At 34.8% G+C, this 12,415-nt stretch overlaps 1 protein-coding gene across 1 annotated transcript in view; it reads left to right on the forward strand.

Annotated features, from left to right (window-relative positions):
- Positions 1 to 3,519: 3,519 nt before the first annotated feature.
- The window catches only part of LOC123661166 (inositol-trisphosphate 3-kinase A), a 62,590-nt gene continuing 53,694 nt past the window's right edge, over positions 3,520 to 12,415 (forward strand). Inside the window, exon 1 of the mRNA XM_045596154.1 lies at positions 3,520 to 4,221. Coding sequence (XP_045452110.1) covers positions 3,721 to 4,221 — 501 coding nt within the window. The 5' untranslated portion in view covers positions 3,520 to 3,720. The remainder of the gene's footprint in view (positions 4,222 to 12,415) is intronic.

Here is a 12,415-nt window from a genome sequence, read left to right on the forward strand (position 1 = left end):
GGCGTTTGTAAAACTAAAATATTAATAGTCAACTTTTTTTTAAATTATTATTATTTTTTATTGCGTTAAATAGTAATTATTGCAAGTTTTGTTAAGAGTAGGTATAGGTAAGTATTAATTATTATTATTTGCTGTGTGGTTATCACTTCAGCCTATCGCAGTCCACTGTTGGACATAGGCCTCTACAAGTTCACGCCATTTTTGGCGTGAACTTATGTGTGTAGCCCATAGTCACCACGCTGGGCAGGCGGGTTGGTGACCGCAGGGCTAGTTTTGTCGCACCGAAGACGCTACTGCCCGTCTTCGGCCTGTGTATTTCAAAACCAGCAGTTGGATGGTTATCCTGCCATCGGTCGGCTTTATCAGTTCCAAGGTGGTAGTGGAACTGTGTTATCCCTTAGTCGCCTCTTACGACATCCAAGGGAAGAGAGAGCTATATTCTTACTGCCGTAACGACACATTATTAGTTAATATTAAGATTAATAGTAAGTAGAAACTTAGTTAAAGGAAACAAAGCGAGGGTTTCGTGCAACTCAGCGGCCTATTAAAGTGTTTAATATGAAGAGTATAGGTACTAGAAATAAATATCGTATGTATAATTTTATTTAAACGATAATTTTCGAGATTACTATTTAGTGATTCCGATGTTTAGGCAACGTTGCAGACGCCACTATCACGGGATGACTCTACGACGAAATATCGGGAATCTCAAAATAATAGCACGGTTTTCATTTCAATGAGAGTTTTAAAATTGACCGTGAAAGCTTTAAAACAATCATACTATCAATAAAAACCATTATGTAGTCTAAATAAAAATGAATAACTGAAATGCATATATGTATGTGCATAACATGCCGCCGCGTTGGCGCAACGGTTATAGTCATGAATTGTACCCGTTGCGCTGGCGGTTGCGGGTTCGATCCCCGCACATGACAAACATTTGTATTGGCCATACAGGTGTTTGCCGTGGTCTGGGTGTTTGTGCAGTCCTTGTGGGTCTCCCCACCGTGCCTCGGAGAGCATGTTAAGCCGTCGGTCCCGGTTGTTATCAAGTACACCTGATAGCGATCGCTACTCATAGCATGGAATATATCCGCCAACCCGCATTGGAGCAGCGTGGTGGATTAAGCTCTGATCCTTCTCCTACATGGGGAAAGAGGTCTATGCCCAGTAGTGGGATATTACAGGCTGAAGCGATCATGTGCATAACATCCGATCGACTACACCATCACTACATAGTTTAAAACAAAGTCGCTTTCTCTGTCCCTATGTATGCTTAAATCTTTAAAACTACGCAACGGATTTTAATGCGGTTTGTTTAATAGATAGAGTGATTGAAGAGAAAAGTTTATATGTATAATACATGCGTAATATAATAGAGGAACATTGATAGTTTTTGCAACCGTGCGAAGCCGGGGCGGGTCGCTAGTATTGGATAAAAAAAAATTGTGTTCGCTATTTTCAGGACAAAGTTTGTATAAAAGACAGTCTCCGGGTCCTCTAGTATAAAATGTACTGTAGTTAGAATTATTATTCCGTTACATAGAAAGAAATAATAAAAGTCTCACACTTAACGGCACTCACTGGTATTCACTCTTCTATCGGGGGTCCGGAAACACAATCGCTAACCCCAAGACAACGGCAAACAGCTGTATGGCCAATAAAAATGTATGCCATGTGCGGGAATCGAACCCGCAACCGCAAGCTCAACATTCGCAATCCAGTGCTGTAACCGCTTCGTTAACGTGTCGTCATAGAGTTATAGCACTTTAAATTAAAGCTTGTAAAACATCTAATAACTATAGTTATTTGATAGCTATAAAAAATATCCGTCGACCCATAGTGAAACAGAATATTAGAATACTAACCTAACCTAGGAGGGGAAAATTTATATGCATTGTCATTGCGCTAGGGCACAGTAAGGTCTATCTTGTCTCTCTTAGCAGCGCGACTTGGTAGTGACAACCTTATATACCACCACAGCAAAATATATATTACTGATTTTAGGTAGTTAGGTAGTGTTATGTATCTGTGGTGTGACGGGAATTCATGCGCTTGTAATGCTGCTAGTATTGTAGGCGTCTATAGGCTTCGGTATCCGCTTACCAATAGACAGGCCGTAAGCTTGTTTGTCACCTTTATAGTATAAAAAAAGCAATTTCAGCCCATTTAAGATACTAATGTAATAATACAAGTCCTAAATGTTAATGGTGTACTCATGTAACCATCTTGATTTTATTCAAATGCCGTACTCTATCAAGATTTGTAACAAATACGTTGGAGATTGTTTCAAATGAAGTGATTATTTTCTTTTACGATAAATTGGATAACAGTAAGCTTAATACGCCGCGTTGGCGAAACGGTCACAGCCATGGATTGTACCTGTTGCGCTGGCGGTTGGGGGTTCGATCCCCGCACATGACAAACATTTGTATTGGCCATACAGGTGTTTGCCGTGATCTGGGTGTTTGTGCAGTCTTTGTGGGTCTCCCCACCGTGCCTCTGAGAGAACGTTAAGCCGTCGGTCCCGGTTATTATCATGTACACCTGATATCGATCGTTACTCATAGTAGGGAATATATCCGCCAACCCGCATTGGAGCAGCGTGGTGGATTAAGCTTTGATCCTTATCCTACGTTGGGAAAGAGGCCTATGCCCAGTAGTGGGATATTACAGGCTGAAGCGAAGCTTACTAAAGGAACTAATTTCTATCCAACATAACTAACTAATGAAAACTTCAATGACTTTGTGTCGATATATAGAAAAAAATCTGTTATTAATTTCACGCATCTGACTTTTTATAGTCTATGACCAAAACTCTATATTTCAAAATAATTTGAAATTCCGTGAAATAGAATCAATATTATCATATAAATATAACCTAACCAAGTAGTGACCCATCTGTTCTAGATTGGTCTAACTTTTTCAAAGAAATTATAATAACAGATATGTAAATTTATTATAATAATAGTTATATCGCACCATTCAAAATTGTAGTTTTAGGTCATTATTTTTAAAGTAATAATAATTTTGATGACATTAATAAAAAATTATTAATAATGTACAAGTAATGAATTATTATCTAAAGTGTTCATTTATTAAATAAATTTACAAATAATTGAGGATAATATTAAGGGAAAATTTATGTGTACATTTATTGACGTAATAGCTACGTATGAGGTTTGTGGACTTTATTTGAATAAAAGTTCGAACATTTCCCCCGTGACATTTATTAATCATGTATACATTGTTATACTTAAGATTATTCTTTCTTTAATTCACGCAAATTGGCACGCAAATTTTGACGTAACAACGTCTAATCAATCGATGAACGCCGACTGCATGCGCGAAAAAGGATGACTCATTGTCCCGTTGCGCTCATTGTCCGATGAAAAGTTTTGTTATGACGTTGTCACGTTAAACTATCGTCCGTAAACCAACTTTACAGATAACCAATTTTTTGCTAGGTATCATTTGCGTATCTTGGTTCGAATGTGGACTCGACGAAATGTTATATTTCTGCGTACAACTCAACGCGCCAGTCCACTCCCGCGCAGTCCGCGCGCCGCGCGCATAACTGACGCTCGCGTTTCTCATTTTTTTAAAAACCGCGTATGGTAACCAAAAATGTGCAAATGTAATCAGTGACTTGAAAATGTCGTTGACCCTTTTCCAAAATCCAGGTGAGAGACTGTTTCGTGTGAAGTGATCGCCGCTATAATGCCGGAGTGTCCCGATTCGTTCCCATTCACCATACCCATCATAAGATACACGATGGATTCAGAAACAAATACTTCTGAGAGGCAACAGCCGGTAACGAAAAAGATGTCTTTGCTTACACCTGTCAAAATTGAGACACCAGATAGTGGACGCAGACTTTCCGAACCTACGAGATATTACATTCCACCGCAATGTAACAACAAGTTATCACCAAGAAGTGCTAGGAGACACGATACACGAAAGAATTCTAAGACAAATGTAAAGAATGATTCTTCTACTAAAGAAACTTTTGGCCCAAAGCCGTGTAATTGTGAAGATTGTAGAGCGTCAAGTCCATTACCGCCAGGCTATGGACCGCCCACGCTATCTCCTGGTTACGATCAAATGAAGACTTCCTTGTTAGAAGTGCCCTGGAATGAAGATTTCACAGAGGCGTCGAGTGATGATCTCAGTTCTGAATGGGATTCCGACGTGCCTGAGCCACCTCGACCCACTCAAAAGGTAATTAGCATAACAAAAAAGTCTACTTGAATAAATTATTATCTCTTTATAATTGTTGTAAGTCTTTAATTTAATTTTAGTCGGTTAATTTATGTATAAAAAGTTACAATATTTCCCGAAAGAATTCGACGTCGATTTGACTTGCAAATTTAATGAGGTACGTCGAAATGCTGTGCCGTAATTACTTGTAGTATACTAACATACACAGCATTTATTTTTCTTAAAACGTCCTAAAACCAGTGCATTGCTACCCACAGCGATTATATATTAACCTTACAAAAAGTTTCATCACTCATCATAAACGTACACAAAAATTGTGACCGTAAGAAGTACATTAAAAATTAAGTTATCATTTTAAATTTATTTTTGAGAGGTAATTATTTGTAATTATTTGGTGGATTAATATAATCACACGCCTTAAACGAACTAAAACAATTTCGTTTGTTCTTCCGAACTCTCTATCAATAAATGCATTAGATCACATAAACACTTCGACCGCTAGTTTCATAGGATAGCTTTAATTAGTGATTGCTCACGGGTAGAAAAAGTTGAATAATAATTAAAAACCAGACTGGCTACCTCAACCAGTTGAGTGATTGAATTGGCTTAAAGAATTATAAATAATTATTGGTGTATAATCTGGACAATGATAATTATTATATAAATAAAAATTATTACATTAGAAAACACATAGTTTAAATTTTATAGAATACCTTAGTTAATCATAGTATTTTTGTTTAAAATGTTACATACACATACACAAATGAGCTGAACATATGAACTGTAATAGAATACGAGTTTATATTTATGTAAAGGACAATGTCAATTAAATAACGTTCAATCGTCATTAAAATGTAATGATTCGAATTGAGTTTAATTTTGAAAAATATTCAGATTACTATCAGAACTTTAAGACACATTACCAGTTGGTACCAATACCGTTAATATATAACTTAAGAGGAAAGGGTACCGAAGAGACTTTTCAAAAATAGGTATTTGAATAAAATGTTTCTGTCGCGCTGCATGCCGCTACCGCGCCCCGCGCCATCTCCGCCCCGTTTTTTCTATGTGTGACTGTCGTGTTGTTAGTGTGCGTGCGCCGGCTATTCAGCTATTAATTGTTGATGATAATATTTTAGTATTCGCATCTTTCGTTTGTGATTGACTACGAGTACATATAGCGCATAGTGCTATTTTTCTGAATTTGGCTTGTTTTATTGAATTTGTTCTGCATCGTATTGCTGTGACTCGGCTTACTATTATTGAATTTCGTAAACTACTTATTATTATGTTTTATTATTTTGACTTGGATACTCTTTGTGACTTGATACATGTCTATATTTTTGTGGGTAATTATCGAAATACTTAGGTACTTTATTTATGAATTAGGTATGTAATTACATGGTTGAGGTGTGTGTAAGAATGGGTAATGAAATACATACATAATTATAGTGTATACATGTAGTACATAGTATAAGTGTAAGTATAGTATATATATGTAATGTAGTACATACACAGTATAAAATGTTTGCCTTAGTACCTATATAATTTGTAATGTCTCATGTTTGTCGCAGTTATTAATACATAGGTACAGGTTATATATATTAATTAACATATAATTGCGGCGATATAACAATGGTTAAAAGTAATATTATAATTAAAAAAAAAACACAAGAAAAGCCGCCTGCGTGAAGAACAACTATTAGAAAGTCAATTGAAAAAGCTGGAACAAGATAAAAATTCAATAATTACACAAAGATAGCTAAATAAATCACACCAATTTCAAACATTATGTACTGTACACTTACAAAAATCATGAAGGCGACTTTTTCAATTATTATTTTATTTATGTTTTTTTAGTTAGGCAAATTACGTAATCGATTGAATTTTTTTAAAGAGTGGTTGATTAACATGACATAACATAACAATACACTTTATTGAACACCAACAGAAAATAATAATACGTATCAGATTGATTTTTAACCGACTTCCAAAAAAGAAGGAGGTTCTTAATTCGACTGTATTTTTCTTTTCTTTTTTTTGTATATATGTTACTTCAGAACTTTTGAGTGGGTGGACCGAGTTCGACTTGTACGCAAAGGAAAAAAAGCCGACTTCAATTACATCGACATGTAATACAACAAAGTGAGACGACAATATAGTTAAGTAAATACGCGTTATTAAAGATTACTCAAAAATTTGTTATCAGATCTCGATGAAATTTAAATATGACTACACGATAAACATCAGCTTTCGATTAAATTAAAAATCATCAAAATCGGTACACCTAGTAAAAAGTTATGCGGTATAATACAACGTAGGTCGACGAAAATAGTCAAGTACAAACGTATTTTTTATATTACTCGAAAAGTTGTTGTTAGATCTCAAATAAGTGAGACCAATTGACACACACCACCTTTCGATTAAAAAAAAATTGTAGAAATCGGTCCACTCAGTCAAAAGTTCTGAAGTAACATACATAAAAAATACAGTTAAATTGAGAGCTTCCTCCTTTTTTGGAAGTCGGTTAAAAATAGAAACCGATTTTACACGTCTATAGAATTCCTAAGTCGACAAGCTTGAACAGTGAAAGATTTAGTATAAAAGAAAGAGGAGTGAGAGGGAAATTCAAGAAGTAAGCTTTCCTCAGAACGAAGACTGCGTTCATTGGAATCACTAAGAAATTTAAATCGTCGTTTTAGATAAGCAGGTACAACAGGGTTAAAAAGAATAGAGTAAAGTAAGTTGAGAATATACGTATTCCCGAAGTAGGGAATTGGGTGCCACTCAGGGCGTAACTACTGCCGTATCAGCCGTATCAATGATACGGGGCCCCCTATTTACAGGCCCCCTAAGGTGTGTAAGCAAAAATTAGTAAAATGTTATCCACAATGTCACTTAATCTTGTGCTTCCTGGAAAAAAGAATAAAAAAACTGTCATACATACCTATAGAGTTTTCACTTCAGAAATGACTGAAGTCTGAAAAGCAGTCCCCTTTTATCCGAGTCAAGCGTGCGCCCAATTGTTGATAACATTCTGTATCGTTTATTTCGGGATTCAGTTAATCATTATGAACAATGAATTAATCTTTTTTATATAAGAATGGGGCACACAAGCAGACGAAGCCATCTGATTTATAACGGCTACCGTCGCCCATGGCCTTTAGAGAAAAGATGTAGACACTAGACGCTTTAAAACCCCCAAATTTTAGCAAGGTCATTCCACACTTTGAATGTACGCGGAAACATTGCGCACGAAGCTCGCACATTGGTTGCAAACCACTGGTGGATATAATTAGCACCACTAGACTCCTTGACATCGAAAGAATGCAGAACACGACAAACGACACTGCTCATAGTGCACATTACGCATCGCGTTTTCGCACCGTGGAATGCTCGGTGGTGCTTTTCCCTCATCGTCAAGAGTTGAATTCGACGCAAAAAAAGTGCAAAGAATTTCGCTTATTTTTTCGCATAATATGCCAGAGAGCCTTCAGGTTCGCGCAATGATGGAAGTGTAGACTAAAAAAGTTACCTTCGCCAGCTTTTGTAAGAAACAAAAGGCACGGGTTCCATTTGGAAAGCCCACTAGTCTCTCGCCAATTCTGCTGTGTTTGAACTTTGCCCTAGCGATTTACTACCTGTAAGACCTGGAGGCAGCGTTGAATCTCTTCTTCAGGTTATGCGCCTGTGAATCCCCCATATAGATGCGGAAGATTCATAGGAATTCACTAATAGTATTGGCCTCACAGGCTGAAGCGAACGATCCCCCGCATCTATTGCTGCAGGTCAAGGCTAATAACTCTCCAGCTTGGAACTACAAGCTCTTTAAATTAGCTTAAAATCCGAAATTCAAAACATTCATTCCATTAAAGAACTCATGGAATTATTACTGATAAAATTCAATAGCCTTGCATCCAATTTTCCGGAGGTATTAACTTGATGTTTTTCAAAACTAAAACTGATAAAAAATTACCTAAGGATTTCGATGGAACAGGAACAGCTACAGCAGACTACACTCACCATTGTCTATTCTAGGAGGAAGTTATAACTTATAATCAATAAATATTTATTTTAATTCAATGCAAGCATTTTTTGTGGGAAATCTTTACCCATCATTTGCCTGCCCCCCCACTAATTTTGATACAGGGCCCCAAGGTTCCCGGGGTTCCAAGGAATGCTACGCCAGTGGTGCCACTTGAGTTTTTTACGCAATTCAGAAATATGATTCTATTTGCGAAGTCCAAATACGAATCGCATAGGTACATAGATTCGACCAAATTTAATAATCTGCTCCTCAGTAATGTCAAGATAACAGCTAAGCAATTTTTTACCGATGAAAAAAAACAGAGGAGGTTCTAAAGTCGCTACGTACCTATATTTATTTACGTTTGACCATGCATAGCTTTTTACAGAGTATTCCGAAATTGATAAAAAAATATATGGGAAAGAGTAAACCCCGAAGTTGTTTTTCGCCTAGGAGGCGAGGAAGAAGCGCGGCTCGCAGCTTGCTTGGCATAGGCATGGGAAAGAGCAGTCCTAATTTTTTAAACTTTCTTATTGTATTTTTTATTAGTATTACGGTAATAATAATCATAATATACTTTTTTGAAATCCTTGTATTGAGCCCTTTCATTTGATACCAAAAACAAACAACACAGTTATTTACCATAATTATCATTGTTATTTGTTAGCGAAACCCTTCGTTAGTCCAGGTTTGCACAGTGTTACAATAAAAACCGCATATACAAATACGGTTTTATTGTAGTTATGAAAAAGAAATTATTTAATTTTGTTAATACGAATTTTAGAAAATATCGACTAAAAATAACATCACTAGTGTATCGATATAATTGTCGACTATGAGGCATCACTTCGCTGGCGTATATACGTATTGCTTTGACCCTTCCCTCCCCCAGACCTATCCCCCAAGAAGCAAGAAAGGGACAACTGCAGCTCAGACCGTTTTAGGTACATAATTTTTGACCAAAACAGTGTTTCGTAGTCGACTGTTTTCTCCTCAAAAAATGGCAATTTTTTAAAAATTTTTTTTTTAGAAAATAAAAGAAGACTTCGACTATGCCCCTATGTTTTCATTTTTTTGAAATTATGCATATATTTTTTTTAATGAGTGTCTGAAAATGTACAAAAAATTATGCAATATTTCGAGTTTTTGAAGTCTCCTAATTCCTATGATAATAAGAATATGAAAAAAATCAAAACATAGGGGCATGGTCATGGCAGCAAAGAGTTCTATGTCACAAAAATATTTGATCTAGTGTCATTATCCAGGGAGAAAACAGTCGACTACGTTTGTATGGAGAAAGACCCGGTACCCTTTCCTCTTAACGTATGCATTAATGGTAATAGTCAGTGGAATCAAGGACTCGTTTTTTATGGCATTTATTCTTAAACTAGTTAGCTCTGAATAACTTCGCACTCAATATATATTTACATTCCTTAAATATATTTTTTTTAACACGAATACCGTTTTCTAGTATTTCGAAAGACAAATTTTGTTTTAGACGCTTTTAACATTTTTCCAAGGTCAAGTCAACTCAATTTTGTGATATAAATAACCTTATGTAATCACTAAACGGTTGCGTATCGATAATAATGAGTTGATTTGTAATTTATTAACGTGTAACAAATTATGTGATGTTAATCTTAATATTTGAAATTTATAATTAAATAAATTAAAAGTAAAAAGTAAAATAAAAAACAAGCTTTTTTTACTTTTACTTTTTAATTATCGCTGGACAGGTTTCTCGGTCTGGTACTCTCAGTAAGTCTTTTCATCTGATAACCTATATATACCTACTGGATGAAAGTATAAAAACTTAGTCCGCCATCTTTAAAATTCAGTAAAATTTTGAATTTGGACTCTTTCATTAGATACCCATAATGTATTACTGCATTGAAAATAAATAATCCGCCATCTTAAAGAGTCCGACATATTGGGCTAAAAGTGACGCCACTTTATTTTTCGAGTTATCCTCAGCTAGCTTTTCACTAACCGACGAGATTCTCAATTTGACTCTATCTTTTTTGTATGGTACCTCAGAACTTTTGACTGGCTGGACCGATCTCGATAATTGTATTTTTTTTAAATCCAAAGCTGATGCTTTTCATGTCGTCCCATTTAAATTTGACATAGATCTGCCAAATTATTTATGAGTTATTTTAAATAATGCGTATTTACTTGACCATTTTGTCGTATTTGTTGTATTTACCGGTTGATGTAGTTGAAGTCGGTTTTTTTCGTTTGCAGGCAAACACAATTTTCGATATCAGTATTGTAGGAGTACATTAAAAATAGCTAGTCCGCTGTCTTGTATATACCGCCATGTTGGATTTAGGACGACGTTAAATAGCTAACCATGCATAGTCATCCAAATTAAACGTGTATAATTATAAAATTACCGCTCAAATCGGTTGAAAAGGTATGCTTCAAATTTGAGTTGCAACGTTCCACTCAACACCTCTCACAAACATACATACATACATACAAATATACACATACATACATTGCAAGTTTAATAACAGCTTTTAAAAAGACAATTTTGTACACTCTAAAAAAACAATTGATTTGACTGGTTAAATTGTTTAATGCCTCGGAATAATTTTATGTGTATGATATTAAGCAGTACAAAAAAGGAATTTTTACTGACGTACAAAAGTAAAACGTACAAAATAATAATCACTTGAAAATTTTAATTTGTAAAATGAAGATTCGAACACGTTTTTGAAACCTATTTGAATTAAGTAATTTCTTATTTTGATTTCGATTTTTGATTTTGATTTGAATTGAACATTTTAAGGTTCCCACGTTGTAACGGCATATGAACAATAGAAACGTGACTAACAAAAACTAAAAAGTTTTTAATAGTGTTAAACAATTGAGTGTAAAGCGATCGTGGAGTTTTCTTTTTTTTTTTTAATTTAAAATTAACAACATCCACGGGCTCTATCTTCATTGAACATTTATTTTTCAAACATCATGCATAATGTTTAGTCTACAGCTGATTTATAGGGAAGACTGCATGTCCTGTGATCGACTAGTAAAATTAGGAAATGGTCCGATGTCGACGGTATCTTTGATGCGATTTTTTAATTTTATATTCTGTACATTTTTTTTATACATACATATAGCCAGAACAAGATCGTGAGGATTGAAATCATTTAGTTGATTAGGATTTATTGTTTAAGCCAAATAGTAAATACTTCGATCGTTACACTGAATACATTTGAGGTGTAGGTAATTTACAAAATTAGTCATGTCAATTTTTCCACTATTCCATCTACAACGACTTTTGTAAGAAAATACTGATGAATAAAATTCTTTTAAATCGGAACAAATATGAAATTTGACTTCAAAATTTCACTCATATTAGACTTCGTTTGAAAAAAAAACTAATCTATTCCAATACTCTGTAGAGATTTGTTGAAGAAAAAAATCTTTTTTTAAAAAAGTTGACAATGTCTCCTGATTTGAGACTGCGAACCTAAAACAATTCAAAATTTTAACGATTACTGTTAAAGTTTATTTCGTAGGCTTCTAATAACTATTATGGTCTGTTTCATTATCTACTAGTTTTTGCCCGCGGCTTCGCTATATATATAAATCTATTAACTTTTGACAGAACGAAATCTGTCCGGGTAGCTAGTATAATAATAATAATAATCGGTGAAACAGGACGTATGTTTACTTTTGCTTAAGAAGATGAGCGAATTAATCGATTATGTTTTTGTTTTGTTTAAGAAGATTGATGCAAAATAATTCTATGCGTAGTAGTAGTATTAACATAGTATTGAATTTTATTTGTATTTCCATTCTACTAACAACGAAGGTATTCGACATAATGTGTTTATTTTAGAATCATAATTGTTATTTTAGAATTTAATTCTGGTTATTTTTTTCTGCTCACCTATTTTTTTATTAGAATATGCATTACATGGGTTTGATTATAAAGTGAACTATTTTGTGAATAAAATTTACATTCACTATTTTTTTAAATATTCCCAGTACCGGGTAAAGACTAGGATTAAAATGATATTTCCGTTCGATTGTAAGTGCGCTTTCACTTGCATTGCATTTACCGTTATCACCGTTACCGAGGTTCGTGCTAGTGACCTACTTCCTCACGCATCTCACGCACTTTGTTTTATCTATTTGCTCTGGATTACATTTATT

The sequence above is a fragment of the Melitaea cinxia genome, chromosome 16 (assembly GCF_905220565.1).
Source record: "Melitaea cinxia chromosome 16, ilMelCinx1.1, whole genome shotgun sequence".
NCBI classification, from domain to species: domain Eukaryota; kingdom Metazoa; phylum Arthropoda; class Insecta; order Lepidoptera; family Nymphalidae; genus Melitaea; species Melitaea cinxia.